Raw genomic sequence first — 21,997 nt, 5'->3', positions numbered from 1 at the left:
TCTGCCTTGAGCCAAAATCTGAAAAGAATTTCAACTTACCTCATTACATTCATCAACTAAGATGAAAAACAGATCAAATCTTGACATGATTGGAGCAGTTAACGTGATATTTTGCTTCAGTGATTTAGTTCGATCATAACGTCCACCAATAGGATTAGCAGCTGCTAAAATGGATGTTCTAGCATTCAAACTTGCCTGAAATTATTATTAACATAATTATTTTCAGTGCTAATCTTTAGGAAACATAAAATAATGGATCAAATCATTAAACCAGAAATGTATATGAAATCATTAAGTATTCAATTAGTCTTGCAGTTCCATATATAAAGTTGTTTCTCACTGCTTTTGGCTGTACTCATTTTTACCTATGGGCGAAAAACACACATGAGTTGACCAGTGGTCAGCATCATGCTAATGGATAGTATATTCATAAATTCAAAGTTCCTTGTGAAAGTATGCATAAATCCTAAAAATATCTGTTCTAAAAATTTCTACACATATTCTGGAACTGCAGAATGTGTATGGAAAGTCTGTGATTAGTCATTCAAGCATGAAATGGTGAATATTTGCATCTCAAATAAGAGAACTGTTTTGCAGCACTTTGTTTTTTTTCCATCAACTGCTTACATGGGAGTGATGAAATAATGGCTTCAACCATTTCACCAAACCTGCAAACAGGGTAATTTTACTTTTGACTGTCTTTCTCTCTGTTGTGACAGCAGATAAATATCTAATGTTGTGAACAAAAAAAGTTAATAGTTTCACTTGAAGGTACTGAGGAAACTTTTTTGACTGTTTATATAAGCCTCAATAGTTACCAGCAGTTCATTTAGCCAAGTGGCAATAATCTTATGCTGAGAGGGGAAAGTTTAAAGTCTATACTGCTTCTGTTGTTACAGCCTAGGTTTCTATGATTACATGAATTTCATGTAATCGTAGAAACCTAGACACTGAAAAGAATTATAACACAACAGGAGGGATTTCAAAGAAGGCCAGACAATCTAACGGCAGCCTAAGCAAAAACATCAATATAAAATGGGACAACAATGGGCATCTCTGGACTCAGGGTAGATCCCTTTGGATTGGAGAAATGCGAGGGTATCAACAATACATAAAAGCAGTTCTAAGAGTGAAGTTGGTAACTACAGACCAGTTAGTCTGACTTTAGTGGTAGGAAAAATTTTATCGGCAATGATTAAGAGTGAAATCCAGGAACATTTAAGATAGATATGGCATTCTGAAGGACACACAACATGGCTTTGTTAAGGGAAAATCATGTTTAACTAACTTAGTAAGCTATTTTGACACAGTTACTGATGAGTTGGATTTAGGAAACAATGTCAACATGGTTTATTTGAATTTTAGCAAAGCATTTCACTCGGTCCTTCACAAGAGGTTACTGTATAAGGTTGAACAGTTTGAAATTACTGGTAAGATTCTAAGATGGACGGTTGGGTGGCTGCAGGGCAGAAAGCTGAGAGTTGTGATTAATGGATATTCTTCAGATTGGTGTAACATCAGGAGTGGGGTCCCCCAAGGATTGGTTCTTGGACTACTGTTGTTTCTAGTTTTTATAAATGACATCGACGAAGGGATAGAAGGCATCATGTCAAAATTTACAGATGATGTAAATATTGGCAGAGTTGTTAATGATCAGTGCCAAGCAGCGCTCCTTCAAGATGAACTTTCCTTGGAACAGACTTCAAGGATGGCCAGAGAAGTGGCAGTTATGTTTTAATGCTGCTAAATTCAAGGTCTTACACTTGGGGAATAACAACTAACAAATAAATTAGACACTTCGAGTTGAATTAAAAACAGTGGAGGAGGAAAGCGATCAGGGAGTTACAATACGGGCAGATATGAAGTTTTCTGAACAGTGTAAACAGTCAGCCAGGAAAGCCCATGGTGCCCTATCGATCATTTATCGAACGCTATGCTGTAGAGATAAGGTCTTAATCCCACTGTATAAAGCAATTATAAGACCACATTTGGAATACTGTGTTCAAGTATGGAGACCTCATCTGAAAAAAGACTGAGCTCCTTGAAAGGGTCCAAAAACGAGCAACTCGAATGGGAAGATCGGCAGAAGGACGACCATATGAGGAAAGACTCCGATTATGTGGGCTACAGAGCTGGATGACCAGATTGAGGTTTATAAGGCTCAGACGGATTAACGGATTAGTAAAATGAATGGAGGTGGAATTCTCGCTGTTATAAACATGATGGGTGATCATTTAATTCGCGGACTAGTGCAAGATTTTATGTTTACCACGTGAACTTTCCATAACTGCCACTAGAGGTGCTTTCCCTGATTGCTACTGAGCAGACTGTGTGTGCATTCCAGTACTTGTTGAGCTAGTGTTGTGTGAAGAGAATTTTTTAGCCACGTGTCACTGACGATAATTTTGAAGCAAGTATCAAGTAGGACATACAAATTGAACAGCGATATGTGATTCATTATTGTGTCAGATGGGCTTAAATGCATCGGAAACAGTTAAAGAGATGAATGAAGCATATGGTAATGAGTGTCTTGGTAGGAAGGCCATATTCCAGTGTGAGTGAACTTTCCAGTGTAAAGTGGTTTCTCCATCAAGACAATGCCAGGCCCCATATGGCTAATATTGTTCAGGCAGTGATCACTGCCATAGATGCAAAGGTTCTGCCACATCCCCCCTTATTCACCGGACTTAGCCCCGTGTGATTTCTTCTGTTTCCAGTCTGAAGGAAGCTCTGAAAGGCAAGAGTTTCACATCCGACAATGGTCACAGAACCACGATGGAAGCACTTCGCAGTCTTTCAAAAAATGGCTCGCAAGAAGCATTTAATGCATTGGTACAACAGTGGCGAAAGTGTGTAAAGTTCAAGGGAGAGTATTTCAAGAAGGAGACATCCACAAAAGATTCAGATGATGACAATTAGATTTTGATTTTGCACCAATCTGCAAATTAAATGATCACACCTCGTAATTCCAAAACTAGGGGCCATAAATTCAAATTACAGGGGTTGAGGTTTATATAAGATTGTAGGAAGTGTTCTTTTAGCTAACAAGTCATTGATCGTTCGAACAAGTTGTGCCCTCGCAGATAGTTGAGGCTGAGAGTTTGAATAAATTCAAAGGTCAACTGGACAGCTATCTGTGAGGGGGGGAAGCATATAATTTGTATTTTCTTATCTATTTGATTTTCTTTTGTTTTTTTTTCAGTGTAGCAAAAGTATGGCTTCCTTGCAGTACATGGCAAATACTATTAACATAACTCGACTCACTTCCCCCCCCCCCCAAGGACGACCTTCAGGAACATACATTTCACACTAATACAATTCATGACACATTTTATCCCAAAACTCAGCAGAATACCAGAGCAAACAAAAATCCAAACAGAAACAACAGAATAAATATAGTCATGAAACCTCCCACCTTCCCAGCATGAGTTCACTGGCTTCACAGTCTGAACACAGAAAATCATGGCCCACTGCAGCTAACCTGCGAGGTTTCCAATCAAAAACAGTTCATAGAGATACGGTTTTCCTTTAAGCCAAGGATGGCATATGTTGCACACAAACCTATCATAAGACAGCTTCCTGCTTCTTGTATTTCAATTTGATAGTACCTTATGTTTTTCAAAACAGCAACAGGTAATGACCAGGGTCGAGAGAAACGAAGTCCCAGGAATACAAGTAGACTGCAAATGTATAATATTATTTCAGCTTTAATTCTGTACATGGCTAAAGGAAGGGCTACAAGATTTAGACAGTAACATATGGTTAGTCAAATTACTAAAAGTTATTTAAAATAATTTACCATTAAAAGTGTCGAAATGGTTTGACTCTAAGCTCCTGTGAGCAGTTATTTTTACACCATAAATCTGTTTAGAACTGCAAAATTCAGTGTGATTTCCAAGTTAAATATACCTTCTAAGTAAACAACATTACCTTTACTCCTGCTTTGGTAATAGAAATAGTTTGCTGTTCCATAGCTTCATGAATGGCAACCTGATCTTTGGGATCCATTTTATCAAATTCATCAATACAACAAACACCCTATAACCAAAATTATACTCAATGTTAGAAACTTTTGTATACAGTATAGGGAATTCTAAAAATTTGTAACCTATATTTTTAAGTTTCTAGAATTTAAAGGAAAATTACGGTTTTAGAAATCAAAGTGATTGATTAAGGAGTGGGAGGTATAGATTAATTCATCTCAGAACTCCATGAATTTTTAATTCTTCCTGGGATCCACTTTAATGGTGGAATGAACCAACACTACTTGAAAATCATTGCACAGCCTCCCCCACACAAATTGTTCTAATGTGTGAAAGTTAAGATTTATTTTAACCATGAAAGGCTAAAAAACAGATGCCATAACAAAGTTTTGGGAGGTTGTCCTCAGCTAGTCTAAGAGGCTGATAAGGTTTCATGAGAAAAATTTTTGATAACCATAATGTGTGCATTCAGTTGTTTGGGAATTGTGAGAAAACTTGCTATATTTAGTTACCAGATTTAGATTTCCATATTTTTAATGTTTGCTTGCCTAATAAATTCTTACAAATCTGAAAACAACCACATCAAGTTTTCCAAGATGCCTGAATGGATGCACACATGTACCAAATGCTTCTTACATGAACAGTTTCTGACGAGCAGAAGATCATCTTCAAAAGCTGTGTCACATCCTAGTTTACATTCATCCACAATTTAAATTTTTTCTTATGAACCCAATGTGAAAAGTGTGAACATTTCTCAAAGGGGATATTAACATTTTAATTTTTAACAGTTACCTTTTAATTTTGACTAATTCAAATCAAATCAAATCAAATGAATTTTGGGAAAATCTCAAGATATAAACTTTTGTTATCTAATTAAATCTAGTCTAGAAGTCTCCACATTGAAATAATAATTTATATAATAATTATGCCACTGAAAGATAATTTGTAAAAAAAAAAAAAAAAAAGTTCTAATTACCATGTGCTAATGTTGCAATATAATGTTAATTTACATCCTAAAAGCAGAGCAAATTTTATTCAAATAAGCTATGCACTTACCTCTCAGTGTTCTCCCCAGGACATATTGAATGGGCGCACTGCCCGGCTAAAATTTAAGTGATTCTCGCGGTACCATATGGTACTGCTCAGTGATCTTGATCAATATTAATTCGAACATACTATGCGATCGAGGTCAATGTGACAGGAGCATGTAATGTTAAATTATTTTGCAATTAATTTTTGCTCTGGATTGCTTAAGTCACATTTATAAATAACAGAAAATTTTATAATATTACAAAGTATTATACTTCCCCACCTGGCTACTTCATAATGCCACCCAGCTGCGAAATTTTCTGGGGAGAACACTGCCTCTGATCATGCTTTTTCTGAACTCTGAAATGGTAACCTCATTTATTGTATTTTAAGAAAAAAAATAATGTTAATCTATGTTTATTTCCCTCCATTACAGATGCTTTAATGCAAACAAACAAAATGGCTGCCAATAAACACAACATGGAATAGTTTACACAAGATGTATGACAGAACATTCTAGAATTACACAGATGTTTAAAGTGCTTAACAATTTGTTGCCTAGTGGTTCATTTTGGAAACAGAATGCTGAAGAAGATTTTTAATGAATGAACTGACATGAATTTTCAGTAAAGGCAGCAAAAGTTTTAATGTTGAATTCGCATAACAGAAATAAGAAAAGATAAATCTCTGATATTGAAATGATTTTCTTTTTCAAGATCACATAGCTGTGCTAGATGTATCAGGTTTTATTTGTGAAATGTTTTTCTTTATAAAAAAAATTATACTCAACAAATCTGTGTTGTTGCACTATTTTTGCTTCTTCATTATCATTATATGAGAACACGAGGCTTAAAAAAAATAAAAACCTTTCTACATGACCTTAACAGGTATAATTCAGATATTTGAAGGAAGAAGCAACAAGTTTTACACTAGAAATTCTAATAAAGATAACATGTCACACAAACACATTTCAGAAGTTGAACCTGCTGCTGTTAAAGAGGACAGAGGTAAGCCACTTTATTTTCTACAAAGCAAGTGGAACTATATGGTTTTTAAAAAGCTAGTAAAAGAAGATATGAGGGCCAGTCAATACGTATTTATCCTCACTTAGAAATATCTGAATTAGGGATTTGAAACTTGGCTGACAATTTTGCCCTTCTCTATGTGGTTGCCATTTACAGCTACACATTTTTCCCATGTATGGATAAGCTCTTTCAGGCATATTTAATAGAATATCTCAAACTGAGCAATAAACCAGGCTTCCACTTCATTAATTACCTCCTCATCAGTCTGAAATCTGTAACCCTGTAATGGTTTCTTCATTTTAGGGAAGAAGAAGAAGTCTGAAGGTGAGAGGCTGGGAGAATAAAGTGGATGCTGCTGATTTTCAAATCCACACCTAACTACAAAGTCCACTATAAGAGCAGCCTTGTGAGCAGGAGCATTGCCAGAAAAATTGCTGGAAAACTATCCAGACACATCTGGATATCTTTCCATATCTCTTCAACTTAGTAATCTCTCTTAACTTTTCCAGGACTATATAGTACTCCCCAGTTAGTCTTCTGGGACTCTACTTTTAGAGTAGAATCCCAGTTTGTTTGTTTGTTATTTGGTTTTTAGGAGCATTAGCAACTAAGGCCATATTGCTCCGGGGATATGCAGTGGTCATTCCCAGAACTTTCTGCATCTTTCTTCCGTGGTGGTCACGGGCTCGAACCCCGGTCTAATCAAGAAGTGTGTGCTACGCACTGCTGCTCCTGCCCACATGGCTACGAAGGTGCCGTAGAATCCCAGAAGACTAACAAAATGACCCTGTTGGCAGACAATAGAATAAAGGCTTTTTTTGGGATTGATGAAGATGAATGTTTCCACTGTTTGCTTATCTGTTTTGTTTCAGGATCAATGATGTACCCAGCATTCATCGATCATCACAATTCAATCAAGAAAAGTCATCAACATTCTCTCTACTAAGCTCCAACAGTTGCATGGAATAGTCTTTCCTGTGGAGTTTTTGAGATTTAAACTGTTCACTGATTATGCAAAAACAAGCAAAACAAAATCCTTTTTTTGGATGAAAAAAAAAAACAAAAAAACTTTACTACCAAAGATTTTTTCAGTAGCTTTACTACTGAAGAACAATTTACTAAATAAAATGACTGAGCCTATTCTCAAAGATCTCAGGTTCTCCACAAGGATGTTATAATAAGTGCGAAACCATACCAACAAAACATTATAGAGAAGGAAGTAAAGCCAGTAAATGAAACAATATTTGTTCGATAACACTAGTTATTCCAAAGGGATTCTGCTTCTGCTGCTCACAAAGCAAAAACCTAAGGGTTTTTGCTTTGTGAGCCTTATAAATTGCCCAGATTTGGATTTATTAGATAGTAAACTATGGGTATAGTTAGAGAATATATTCTACAATATATGACACTAGATTATCAATAGCCTTAATCAGTCTTAATGAATGTAGCAACCAATCTCTTCATGATCATGCATGCAAACATCAACGAGTGGCTGACTCAGCTGAAAGACTACATCAAGGCACAAGGGAATTTTTAAAAGGTCTCTGAATATTATGTTACTGATTGATATGTCAGCATTAAGCAACAAAATGCAAAATAAAATATTTTATTTGTTATTCTTGTGTAAATATTCAAACGCTACATAATAATAATTATGGCAGCATTGGGTATAGGAAAATCTACAGAGTATCTGTTTCAAGTACAAAATTTACGAATAATTTTAACTTGGGTTTTTACCGATTTTTCTAGGGACCTCCGTTCTCACAATCTTTGTAGCAGTGCCATATTAAAAAACTTAAGCTGTGTGGTCAACTGTTGGGGTCAAAAAGAACACTGCAAATGATAGTCAGGTTATTATTATATTGGCTATTCCTGATGTTAGATGATCAAGCTACATTAATTTCTTAGAGAAATTTAAAAACAATCAGGAGCTACTACAAGGTAACTTCTGCTTTTCAAACTATCTGGTATTATCAAATACACTAAGTGGACAGAAATCATAGGATACCTACCTAGTAATGGGTAAGCCCACCTTTTGCCCAGATAAGGGCAGTCACACAGCGAGACATTGAGCCAACTAGTTCACGAAAGTGTTCCACAGGTATTTCCATCCATGCTTGCTGTACTGCTGTCCATAATTCCCTCACATTCCTGGGTAGAGGATCCAAAGTTCAAACGGATCTTTCCACAACATCCCAAAGATGCTCCACAAGGTGTGGAGCATCTTTGGGATGCTGTGTTCATGTCTGGTGAACGGGGAGGCCATTCCATGGTGGTAAAATCTGCTGAATGCTCTTCGAACCATGTTCCAGTCACCACGGCTCTGTAGGGAGGCACATTGTCCTACTGGAAGAATCCATTGCCCTGTGAGTGCACGATGACCTGCAAGGATGGACATGCAGCCTAGACCAGTCAGAGATGTGTCTAGATGTACAAGAGGTTCCAACGTGTGCCAGTTGAACACACCTCAGACCATTACTGACTGTTCACCTGCCTGAACAGTTCCTTGTTGACATGACGGGTGCATAGCTTCATGGGGTTTCCACCAGATATGCACCCTCCCATCCACTCTAAATAACTGGAAATGGGACTCATCGGACCAGGAGACTCATCTCCAATCATCCAAGGTCCAGTGCCGATGTCCTTTCGCCCAGGAGGCATAGAGTCCTGTGTTGTGGTGTTAGCAATGGGACTGGTGGGTCGGCAGCTCCCATAACCTATTGCGACTAATGATCGCCTGATGGTCTTTGTGGAGACATTTCTGGCACCTCCCTCGTTGAAGTCGGCGGTGATTTGTGTCACTGTCGCTCTCCAGTTGGCTGAGCGAGACAGACATCAACAGCCACATTCATCCACCACCTTTCTCTGCCTACAGTGCTGTCCACAATGAGATGTTATTCCAGAAATGGCATATTCACAATACACTCTTGATACTGTCGAATGGGAATAGTACAACTTCTGTACCACCTCTGCGATAGAGTGACCCATTCATCGGACACCCACTATCATCCCTCTTTCAAAGTCGGTTAACTCACGACATTTATCCATACTGACATCGAATTTCCAACTACAGGAATGCAGTGTACCTATATACCTGCCAAGTGATGGGTTCATCCACTAGTGAGAGGGGTAACAGTGTCGTGTTGCCCAGGAACTGGGTATCCCATGAATTCTGTCCTTTCAGCGTATATGTTCTTAGGGTAACTTAATTTTAATTTAAAAAAATAATAATAATATAATACATATTGAATTGTGAGCTTACATTATCAGCCAACATAAGAGCTCCAGCTTCAATTACAAATTCCTGAGATTCTTCATCTCTAACTACAGCTGCTGTAAGACCAGCAGCTGTTGAAGCTTTTCCACTGGTGTACACAGCTCGAGGAGAAAAGTCTGTAACTTGTCTAAAAGAAATTAATGAAATAAATGAATTTAGTTTTTATATATAAAATTACCATTCACTGAGGGAAATTCTATTTACTTACCTAATGAAATGATTATATCAATGCTCACAAATGGTTCTATCTGTTAGTCTGATATCTGAATTATTTCTATAAATGCAGCTCCCATCTCCAACTTTATTTTAACAAAATTTTCAAAAAGTCTGTGGCCTTTGTTATAACAAATGTATTTGTGTTTAAATTTTTTTTTTTGTAAACTATTCATAATGATTTCCAGAAAAGAGAAAAGCAATCTATAAGTAGTATTTGTTATCTAACAGGTGTAACTCAATTTTAAAAGAAAAGAGGGAAAAGTGGAAGGGAAATAGACCTACTGAAAACCAAAATAGTTGTATCTCCACATTAAGCCTAATTGTACTGTTATTATTTGTTTTTTTTAGGAGCATTAGCAACTAAGGCCATATTGCTCTAGAAATATGCGGTAGCCATTCCCTGACCTTTCCGCATCCTCCATATTTGGTGGTGATAGGCTCGAACTCCAGTCTAATCAAGAAGCGTGTGCTACGCACTGCTGCTCCTTCCCACCTGGCTATGGAGGCACCCCTAAGTGTACTGACTTGTGTAAAAAAAAAAAGGGGGGGGTTAGTTCATTTTGAACTGTCTCTGTGTTGCACTATACATAAACACTTTTTTACTGAAGAGACATTCACTTTAACAGAAATTAATTAAATTTGTTAAACAGAACTTCAGTTACTCACCAGAAGTAAATGCAGTGTCATTTTCTCTAGTGATTTCCAAAACTCTGTGGCCAGCACAATCCCAGATTTTTATTTTTGGGACTACTTAAAAGGAGAAATAGATATGAACAACTCTCGTTGAAAAAATTAAAAGCCAATACAGAATCAAAATTTCAAAGATATCTGTTCAAACAGTATATCAAACATGATGAAAAGATCATGCTTGCATCTGGGAAGAACACTTTCAACAGGAGGCCTCATTTTAGAAAGGATGTGGAGCTGCTGCAATAAGTACATAGAAGGGCAATGAGATTGGCAAGAGGAACAAAGGAGCACTCTTACCAAGCAAGGCTTCAGTTCTGCAAATTGCAGCATCTGGACACTAGGCAACTGCAAGGTTATCTGATTGAGGTGCTTAAGGCTTTGAAAGGATTGAGTAGATCGATGCTGATGGGATTCTTCCTCTTGCTCAGACCACACACATGAGGGTCACAAATTCAAATTGAGGAAGGATGGTTGCAGAATAAATGTGTGGCAATGTGCCTTTAGCCAGTGGGTGGTTGATTAATGGAACAAATTTCCATCTCTTGTTGTGGAAGTTATCAACTTCCACAACAAGAGATGGAAATTCCACGAGGTTGCAAGTAACAACCAGTTTTGTTAGTAGCATTAAAATTCCATGTCACAATTTTGCAATGGAGCAACAAAAGCATATCAAATTTTGCCTTTAAACTGGGAAAATGTGCAATAGAAACATATGAAATGTTAACTATTTATGGTGATGAAATGTTAAGTCATCCCAGTGTGTTTAAATGGTATAAGTGGTTCAAAGGCAGATGTGGGGATGTTTGCAATGACCCATCATCTTCTCCAAATGAGACAGAATTTCAAAAGTTCAGGAAATTGCAGCTAGAGATCATTGTTTGACCCTCAGAATGATGGCTGATGAGTTAGATATGAATACGGAGATGATTCATCAAATTCTCCTTGAAGATTTAACGAAAAGGAAGGACTTTGCAAAACCTGTGCCCTCAGCTTCACGGATAAGCAGAAGCAAAGAACAGTGTTGGAATGCAAAGACTTCATCCAGAACTGTCAAGACAAACCTAATTTCCTCAACTGTATTGTGATTGGAGATGACTGTTGGATATTTCAGAACAACCCAGAGACAAAGTGTCAGGGCATGCAGTAGACTTCAAAATCATTAAAAAGGCCCAAAAAAGTTTTGTTTACAGAAGTCCAGATTCAAGTTAATGCTGATCATGTTTTTCAACAAACAGGGTGTGATTCACAAGGAACCTGTCCTAAAAAGGAGAGTCGATGATGCATTCTAAATACAGGTACTTCAAAGACTATTGAAATGCATTTCCTGAGTGAGGCTAAAATTTTGAGAGAAAGGTAGCTGGTTCTTGTCACACAACAATGCCCCCACACATTCCATACTTGTGGCGAAGAAATTTTTGATGAACCATCCACCCTACTCTCTTGATCTAGCACCAGCGAACTTCTTCCTCCTTCCCAAGGTGAAAACTGCCCTCAAAAGAAACAGATTTCAGGACCTTGAGGATACAAAGAAAAACGTAACCACCTAACTGAACATCATCTCTTTGCATGCCTTCTTTGACTCTTTTCAGAAACTTTTAGAATGGTGTAGTAAGTGCATTCAATCAAGTGATGATTACTTTGATATATAAAAATAAAATCATTTTTGAGTTCCTTCAACTTTTCATTCTTTTTATTACACTAGTCCAGGAACTTCATAGCCACACCTCATATAAAAGAAAAACCGCAAAATGTTCATGACATAAAGACACTCTGATGTATTTGCATAAATGTTCATTTTTGTATTAATTGCATGGAAAGGGGACAATATATGGTTAGTCAACTAAGTCATTTAATCAATATGTATTGATTAAACAACTTAGTTGTCATTTAATCCATACTTCTGACTAACGGTGTATTGTCCCCTTCAACAACTAAGTACATTACTATACCACATAATGTATTTTAAAATTAAAGTGAAGTGTTACCACATTAATCTATGCTTAAAATATTGGCATGTTTCGAGGTTCTACTGAACCCCATCTTCAGGCCGGTAGGGGAAAGATGAGAAATTACATAAGATCCTACACAGTATTACAAAGTGCTTTTGCATAAGATATTGTAATAACAACAAAGAGTGAAAAAATAAGAGAGGTAATTAAATTATTCCCAATAAATCCACTAGCAGCTGGATATTTCAGTTCCAAGAATACTATGGTGAGCAAAAGAAAAATTCTCCTGTACTGCAGAGGACACATAACTGAAGAAACAAAAAAAATTTTTAATTATTTTCTACATTTGATTTGTTATAATTCAAATGTGTTAAACAGATAATCTTATTTTCATATATCAATGTGTGTTTGTACAAGGTCTTGTACAATAGAGGAGTCATGTCCCGTTATCAAGGCTAGATTTATTGAAGTGTAGTGACAAGGTTGCGCCAAAGTCCCAAGGCTGCAGAGGATCCAGGAACAGCACAATTACTGTTGGTGTAGAGCACCACAACCTTATTTTTAGGGTCTATAAAAATATGTGAGCCAGAGCTCCAGACTACCTAAATCTAGCACTGCCCATCATATACACTGCACTAACTAACCAAGCACCATGAGTCAAACACAACTATAAATATGCTCATACAGTAGTATGAAGTAGAAGACAGTAGCATGGCTGTGAACCAAATGCCACAATAACTGGAGTTAAGAGACGTACAGCATGGAATGATACTAGGGTGCCACATAAGCAATGTGCCATTCAAATGTGTGTATGTGACATTTCAATGGCGGTGAAAATTCCTAGGTCAGTGATCAGTGACACGATCTGCAAATGAAAGCAGACTGGTGCTGAAACCATCATGAAATGACCCAGAAAACACCCAAATCTGATGAAACGTGACAGGAGAGCCCTACAAAAAATCATCCACTAAAAAAAAAAAAATGCAGGTCGATGTTGCTGCATCACATACACACATGCCCCCTTAGTGAGACTGGGACCAAATGCAGCATTGGTAGTGCACAGGACATTGTATGAATGGGTTACCATGATCGTGCGGCTGTACAGAAGCCATTAATACCAGATGCTGTCTAGTTTAGTGTAAGTTCTGCCATTCTTGAACTGCAGACCAATGTAAAGCTGTGCTTTGGAGTGACGAGTCAGGGTACATGGTGTACCAGTCTGACAGTTACGCCTGCATTTAGCAGACGCCTGGAGAAAGCTACCTACTGGAATGTATTGTCCCAACAATGAAGTTTGGCATAGATATTGTGATGGTCTGGGACTGATTTTCATGGTTTGGCCTGGGATCATTGGTTGTTTCAGACAAAAACGTGATTGCTGAGGTCTATTTAGACATCCTAGACAATATGTTATCTTGTTGTGGTGGACAATCAGAGAAGAAACATACCTGTCTCAGCAGAACAATGTTTGATGTTATACTGCTCACATCGTGACAGACTGGTTTGATGACATGAATAATGAAAAGTAGATGGGCTAGCCTAGAGCTCTGACCTCAATCCTACAGAGAATCTCTGGGATGAATTGAATTGTGTGTGAGGAGAAACTACCCAAAAAAATAGAACTTTTTGTAAATGTCTTCCAAAAAACTGGAAAAGTTTTTTGGAAAGTGGAGAGTTTTCCACAGAGACTAGAGGCTGTCATAAAAACTAAAGACTTCAGCACACATTTTCAGTTTTCTTGTAAAAAATAAAGATTATTTACATACGTAGGTGTCCAAATATTAATGGCAGGGCAGTGTATGCTTGTGTGGAAATGTATGATTGATAAAGTGAGTAGGAACTAGTTTGCTTCTGGTTGGTTATTTGCAATTGCATGTATTCCTTGGTTAGTCTGTCTACTTTGCTGGATGAGAAACTCATATTTCTGTAAGAAAAAAAAATCACATAACTCTTTTTTGAGACTGACCAACTCAGCAAAGTGAAAATAATACATAAAAGCACTTCCTGTCCACATTGGAATGAAATCAGTCCTTTTTCATATCATCGACACCACACCAAAACCACGAATGTGCAAATTTGGCACTTTTTACCTAAATGCATTCTTGAATTTGTGTCTTGATCAACTACACCCTGCCAGCTTGTATGTGTATTTCAAGGCCAAGTGGTTGAAAATGTTACATGCATTTTCACTTATCTGTGAAAAAAACCCTTTTCACCATGCAGATTCATGAATGTGGCAGTTTCGTTAGTTTGGCAGGGTAAATACTGACAGAGCAATTTGACAAAGTAGCACTTTCAGGATTTTGGCATGTACAGTAGGGTGGGGATAGGTCAGCTCATGCATGCTGTTACATGTATGAGTTTTGTTTGTCACAGTTTGCCAATCAGTATTACTGTAACATCTCATTTTTGTGGTCAAAAGTAAAATTTGGAATAATGAGTACAAGTTTTTTTTTTGTTTTAGTTAGTTGTTGGCGCATCAGCTTCTATGGCCATAATGCACCTCCCAAGATTTTTTTTTGCAGTACTCTGATCCAAGCCTGAGGCGGGATTCGAACCCGCGACCTTTGGGCATGGACCACTTAAGTGGTTTTTTTTTTTTTTTTTTTTTTGTTCGGCTGTTGTTCAGTTCTTGGGTTTGGGCGGCCCAAGGCTGGACAGCTGGCACTCAACAGTCTATCTAGCACTCTCTCTGTTGAGTGTTTAATTGTGCTTTGGCGCTTCAGCTTTTAAAGACAGAACCAGGTCCGGCTCCACGTGCCAGGGACGGGCATCAGATTGCAGTTGAAGAGTTCAGCTGCTTTCTGATGGCAAAGTGACCTGACATAAAAAACATACTATACTCACAAACATCTCTCTTATATTTACTTTTATTCTTTCCTATTCAAAATTTCTTGTTTATACACTTAACTTAGCTTAGATTATGAACTTAACTTAACTTAAAAATTTTTTTTTTTTTTTACTTTATTTCTCTTTTCAAAAATATGTTTTGTCTTCTTATTTCTTAGCTATCTTTTTATTTATCAGGTCCACTTTACAGATTTTCTGTTTTAAATGATTTAGGTGGAGATGGGCATTTGCCTGGGAACCACCCTGAACCAGTATACACACACGACCTTTGGGTTGCCAGGCAGGCACTTTACCCACCTGGCTAGCCCGGTCAGCATGAGTACAAGAATGTGAAAAATTCTTGCACAGTTTTCCTCACTTCAAATGGAATCTGATTTGGAAGGTGAAGATTGTGATCCCTTGAATTACTTTGAAGTTTCAGACAACGATAAAAATTATGTACCCTGCGATGACAATAGTGACTCATCACTTATGGCTTTGATGTGTATGTACTTTTTAAAAATTATCCCCAGTTTAAAAACTGTTAGATATGCATTTTTTTAGCCAGGCTATTCAGAAATGGAGTATAACTCAATGCACTCTAAAGTTTAGAGAAAAGCCAAGTATGTACCCATGTATGTCCCTGAGGGATGGGCCCAAATAATTAGAGGCACAAGATTAAAACTTATACCATACTGTGTAAATAACATACAATGCGATGACTTTTGTGATTTTACTTGCCAAACAACTTAAAGGCACTGTTCTTTGGAGAAAATTCTGCTGCCTTGAATTCCAAAGAAGGACAGAATGAGCAAGTCACAATGTTTTACAAAACAAACCACAAAGATAAATTTATAACAGTAAACCTAAGAAGACTTAAAGGAAGATCCAGCAATGAGCAACCCAACCTTCCCAAAGTCTATAATGAGGAACTTTGTATATCTCAAGCAAAGCCTCAAGATTTAATGAAAATGTGCCAAGATTTGACAATACCAAAGGAGTATCACAAATTCTCTTTAAAATTAAATATAAGGGATATTACCAGCACCAAATTTAAGCGAAGAATCTGAATATGAAGACAATATTGAAAATTAATTTATACCAACTTGTATGTTATTGTAATTAAACCTGTGTTATTAATGTATGTTTAATTTATTTAGATGTATATGTTATTCTAACCTCATTTTATTAATAAATCATTCATTTCTGACTAAAATGTGTTCAAAATTTTTTTTTCACTTTTTCAATTCGTTATGAATTTGACATACAACACCAAAACAATGAAAGTGCTTTTTAAGTCCCCACATAATGGCAATCTTAAATTACCAAATAGATTAAAAACAGCATCTTTGGACAGTACTTATAAAACAACATTTAGTTAAATAACTTCAAAACTTGATTTTTCTAAAGTCAAAGAATCTTTAAATGCATTTTTCTCAAAATTATCTTTTTACAGATTTGCGATTTTGGTGTGGGATCGACATATAATTAAAAGAATAACTATTGTATTCACTGTGCTATCTGTAAGAGATGTCAGCTTCTAGAGTGGAAAGTGATACTAAATACACAACATGAACAGTTTTATTTGAAAGTGAAACTCAGTGAATATAAAACAGCTCAGGTGTATAACACAGTACTTCTACAACACGATTGATAAATTGCGGAAACAGGGTACAATATAGTACAAAATCGCACAACATGATACTGATATAACACTGTTAGAGAATTTCGGTAAACCTCGCATAACAGGATATTTTTGAGCTTTTGTGTGGGGGGGAACCCTGCTATTATGTTGAATGTAATTTTTCAACATTTCCACTCTTTTCGAATCCCCGCTATTGACTCGCTAGTCAAAAAAAAAAAAAAAAAATATTGAGAAATCCCTGTATTTTATTTTGTTGGGAAATTACTGTGTTACATTCTGTGCTATTGAACTTCTACTTGTTGAACTTGTGGAAAAATCTAGATTTCAAAGTTTTATTACTATTGGATAGCAACACCAGGCCATCAAAAAGATTTAAGTCATCCAAAATTTGAAGTTATGTTCCTATCACCACAGTTGTACTGGGTTAATACAACTTCTTTCATTCAGCCGTTAGATCAAGGCATTATATCCACCTTTATTACTCGTTCCATCAGAAAATTGTTACAATGGATTTTGGAAAAAATTGATTCCGAATCTATTGAAGAAATGGAGGCATGGAAATATTTCTCAATCGTGCACTGTATCAGAATCAGCTTTGTCGCTGAAAGAAGTAAAACTATTAATGTTAAATGCATGTGGAAAAATGTATGGCCAGAGTCAGTTCATTCAGTAAATATGACTGAACGGGAAGAAAATGGAATCGGTGCAATAGTAGAACTTGCTACATTGGTAGGAGAGGAAGGTTTTGATGATATGACTACTGAAGCCTGCGTGGGTAGCACAGTTGATAGAATCACCCTCCTCCCCACACTGGCTGAAAAAGACCCAATTTCAAATCCTGTTATGAAGGGAGGAATTTTTATTGGTCTTTTTCACAATGTGGCTGAGTTAGTTGGACTCAGCCGAGGGTAGCATGGTTTTTTTCTCACAAAAACTCGGGTTTTTCGTCCAGCAAAACAGAAATTCGACATCAGGACACACACAACAATTTATAGCAACATATACAGAGTAACATGGCCTTAGTTGCCAATGCTCCTAAAAATATAAAAAAAAGATATGATTACTGAAGACATTCAAGAATTACTGGTAGAAAAAGAAGCCAGCATAGCGATTTGGTGCAAATGGCATCGGAGGTAAAATCAAATCAATTAAGATGATGATATCACAGATGAAAATTCTAAACTTCCAAATTTTACACTAAAATGCAAAGGGGAAGGCATAAGGTTAGCTGAGCAATTATAATCTTTTTTTTTTTTTGAATGCAGATTCTTGAATGAAAGGAGCCCGAAGTTCAAAGGGAGCTTCAAAAATGCTTAGTTCCATACGATGAAATTCACAAAGATTTATCAAGCAAAAGCAAACAAACTCAGATTACTGATTTTTTTAAAGAGAGCAGAAGATACACAAAATCTAGAATGGTGCATTTTTGTTAGTTTTGGTAACGAAATAGTGTATTTTTGTTAGCTTTTGGAACATAACCCCCCTTTTTGTACTTTTTCTTAGTCTTGTATAACACGGTTTCGCACAACACAACATTTTACAGGAACCTAATAACTGTGTTATATGTGGGTTACCTATATTTTTTTAAATTTCACTTTATACATGTATAATTATGGGGAAGTTAATCCCATAGGAGTTCGTATTGCAACCACTGCTGTTCACACAATCCTGGAGTCTTCCTGCTACAATTCTGTAAATTTTTTGGCACAAGTCGTTTTTGTCCATCTACTGTAAGTTCTCTGAATGAACCTGAGAGATATACCATTTCATTTTGTCAATATTCCTCGATTTCTTCAGCGCATTCTGTCATTCAGAACTAACATTCCATAAGAAAATACCCACAGGGGTGAGTCTTGCAACCACAGAGGCATTAGTGAGATGGGTGCACAGGGGAAAGAAGTTAACCTATTGAATGAAATGTGGTGCAAAGTTTTGCATGAATATTCAAAATAAGTCATAAGTCCTGAAATTCTACACCTGTTTCAAATATTAATAAAGCTTTCTGTAGGGATTGTGGAGTTGAACACTTAAAACATTCCTAGGACCAACAGAACTTTTCATTATTGAGTGATTCCCAATCATCCAAAACACACCAATATTTGTAAATAAAAATAAAGGAGTATGATCACTTATCATACTACTACTATAGTAATCTCACCATATTTGTTCTACAATTTATAGTAAACTAATTTGCCCTTAGCTGCTTAAAGAATAAACAGAAATTTATTTTATTATTAATAAATCACATCACTGTAATGAGCTTGAATAATAGCATGTCTGTGGAAAAAAACAGGGGTGCACCCAGGGAGTGTGGCTGCTGGGTTTGAACTCCCTCTCTTTTTTATTATTAAAAATATTTAATAATAAAAAAAACCTTCGACGAACTAAAGTTAAAAATTAAACACTTCTCACCACATAAATATTGAGTAAAATTCTTTGTTTATTGGTTCTAAATAATCATTTTAAAAAGGTTTAATTAACTCAACAATTCTGCACACAATTATGATGTTTTGAACCCACTACAGATCATTTTCAAGTCTAGACTGCGAATTTGAAGTAGCAGTAGTAGTGGCATGTGATGCAAGAAAGCAAGTGTATGAGCTTATGCAGCATCAGCCAAAAAAAAAAAAAAAAAAAAAAAAAAAACACACACACACACTATTCCCTCCAAATGCCTGTCCAGTTCCTCCTTAAAATTATTTTACCTATCAACTTCCACGACAGATGGAAGTTTGTTCCAGCAATTAACCACCCACTGGCTAAAGGCAAATTTCCGCACACATCTATTCTACATATGTCTTTTCTTAATTTGAATTTATGCCCCCTTAGGTTCGTAATCTGAACAGGTGGAAGGATCCCATCAGAATTCAGCATGCTCAACCCATTCAAGGTCTTATACACCTCAATCAGATCACCGTGCAGGTGCCTAGTCGCCAGCCACTGCAATTTGCAGAGCTTAAGCTTCTCTTGGTAAGAGGATCCCTTCATTCCCCTCACCAATCTTGTTGCCCTTCTCTGTACACGCTCAAGTAAATCTACATCCTTCCTAAAATGAGGCTTCCAGACCTGTACGCAGTACTCAAGGCGTGGCCTGACCATTGCCTTATACAGAGGGACAATCACCTCCTTTTCCCTGCTAGCAAAATTCCTATATATCATTGACAACACCCCATGAACTTGCTAATAACATTAGTCCACGAAGAGCAGCACCCATTGATTACCACCCTCTGTCTTCTCCCACTCAACCATCCTTTTATCCATTGTAGCAACTTACCCTTAATACCATTCTGCTCCAATTTGTACAATAGTCTTCCATGTGCAACAGTGTCAAAAGTTTTCCTGAAATCCAAATATATGATATTAAAATTATTTTTTTTGAATCCAGTTCCTTTGTAACCACATCATAATATCCTATCAAATTTGTCAGACAAGACTTTCCCTTAACAAACCCATGCTTTGTCTGAATTATTGCTGCAGTCTTGTCTAGATGAACCTGAAATGCATCTTTAACCAGTGACTCCATTATTTTACCATTATTATATTGGAAGTGTTCAGAAACACTTCCAATCCACAGCTAAACACCTGCAACATTGTAATACTCTACTGCAATACAGTATTGTGGGGTTCTAGTTGCTGAGTAGAAGCATTTGCTGAACTTTTTAGGCTCAAAAATGAATCCCAGAGCAGGTTCAAAATGTTATCATAATTGTGTGCACAGTTGTTGAGTTAAGTGGACCACTTTTATAATTATTACTTAGAAATAACACACAAGTAATTTTACTCAGTATTTATCTGGTTCAAGAAGAGAAAGAGTCACAAAGTGACAAGATACAGTTGGGACGGTCATCAGGAATCCCTTCTTGACTATATACTCATGGATAAAGAGCGGCATAGAAGACGAAGCCTAGCGGACGTCAAGGTCATTCCTAGTGTCTCCTTGGGTAGTGATCACAGGTTAGTTGTTGGAGTTCTAAGATTCCCTAAATTGAGGAGGATCAAAATAACAAGAGAGAGAAAACTAAGGGTGTGGAAGTTTAAAGAAGAGGAAAAAGGGACGATGTTCAGAGAGAAGAGTTCAGGAAGGTTGTACCTAAGACAGTGATGAACAGTGTGGAATCAGAATGGAAAGCATTCAAAGACTGTATAGTAGGACAGACGGAGCAGGTTTGTGGAAGGACAAGCAATAGAAGGAGATGGAAAGAAACCCCATGGTGGAACGATAGAGACTGTGAAAATCAAGAATAATGCATTCAGGACCTACTTTCAGAACAGAAATGATGAGAATAAAGATAGATATGAAACTGTGAAGAGAGAGGCTAAGAGGATAGTTAGCGAGGAGAGAAGAGAAGACTGTGGTTGGAAGAATGGAGTGAAACTCTACAATGGGATATTGATAGTAATAAAAATACGCTGTATGGTATGGTGAGGAATAGAAGAAGATATGGTGAACAGAGCAAATACTTGATGGATGAGAATGTGAACCTAATAACCAAGGATGAAGAGATAAGAGAAACATGGAAAAAGTATTTTGAAAATCTGTTGAATGTGCAGGACAGCCAGCAAAAGGGACAAAGGCAGGTTGGTCATAGAAGAGAGGATGGAAGAGAAAATATGGAGAGAGATGTTGTTGTTGTTATTTGGTTTTTAGGAGCATTAGAAACTAAGGCCGTATTGCTCCGGGATATGCGGTGGTCATTCCCTGACCTTTCCACATCCTCCGTATTTGGTGGTGACGGGCTCGAACCCCGGTCTAATCAAGAAGCGTGTGCTACGCACTGCTGCTGCTCCTTCCCACCTGGCTACGGAGGTACCATACGGAGAGAGAGCAGACAGACTTGATGTGGAATGATGTAGTACAGGCATGGAAGTACATTAAGACAGATAAGTCTGCTGGTATGGATGAGATAAATGGAGAGATGCTGAAGGCTACAGGCAAGGGAGAGATAGTGTGGACATACAGACTGTTCCATAAGATCTGGGATGAGAGTCAGGTGCTGAAGGACTGGAAAGAAGACTTGATCATCCCATTGTTCAAGAAGGGAAACAGGAAAAAGTGTTCCAATTATAGAGGCATCACACTGACATCACATGTGAGTAAGCTGTATGAGAGAGTGTTAGAGTGGAAGATAAGAGGAATGATTGAAAATAGGATGGCCGAGGAACAGTATGGCTTTAGGCCAGGCAGATTGACGGTGGATCTAATTTTTTGCATCAGACAACTGATGGAAAAGTGTTATGAACACGATAAAGAATTATGGATGGCATTTTTGGATATAAAGAAAGCATTTGATGCTGTAAAGAGAAAGTGTGGGAGGTTTTGAGAAACTTGGGGATAGAGGAACATCTTGTGGAAA

General features: G+C 37.1%; 1 protein-coding gene across 1 annotated transcript in view; it reads right to left on the bottom strand.

Annotated features, from left to right (window-relative positions):
* Mcm6 (minichromosome maintenance 6) overlaps nt 1-21,997 on the bottom strand; it is a 144,174-nt gene that overhangs the window by 56,168 nt on the left and 66,009 nt on the right. The window contains exons 10-12 of the mRNA XM_090388414.1: nt 9,300-9,441; nt 3,931-4,038; nt 40-195 (exon numbers count right to left, since the gene is read on the bottom strand). Coding sequence (XP_090244540.1) covers nt 40-195; nt 3,931-4,038; nt 9,300-9,441 — 406 coding nt within the window. The remainder of the gene's footprint in view (nt 1-39; nt 196-3,930; nt 4,039-9,299; nt 9,442-21,997) is intronic.

The sequence above is a fragment of the Mastigoproctus giganteus genome, chromosome 14, assembly GCF_048544385.1.
Source record: "Mastigoproctus giganteus isolate SK-2022 chromosome 14, ASM4854438v1, whole genome shotgun sequence".
NCBI lineage: Eukaryota > Metazoa > Arthropoda > Arachnida > Uropygi > Thelyphonidae > Mastigoproctus > Mastigoproctus giganteus.
The sequence above is the reverse complement of the archived record's forward strand: the minus strand, read 5'-3'. Positions and strand labels throughout refer to the sequence as shown.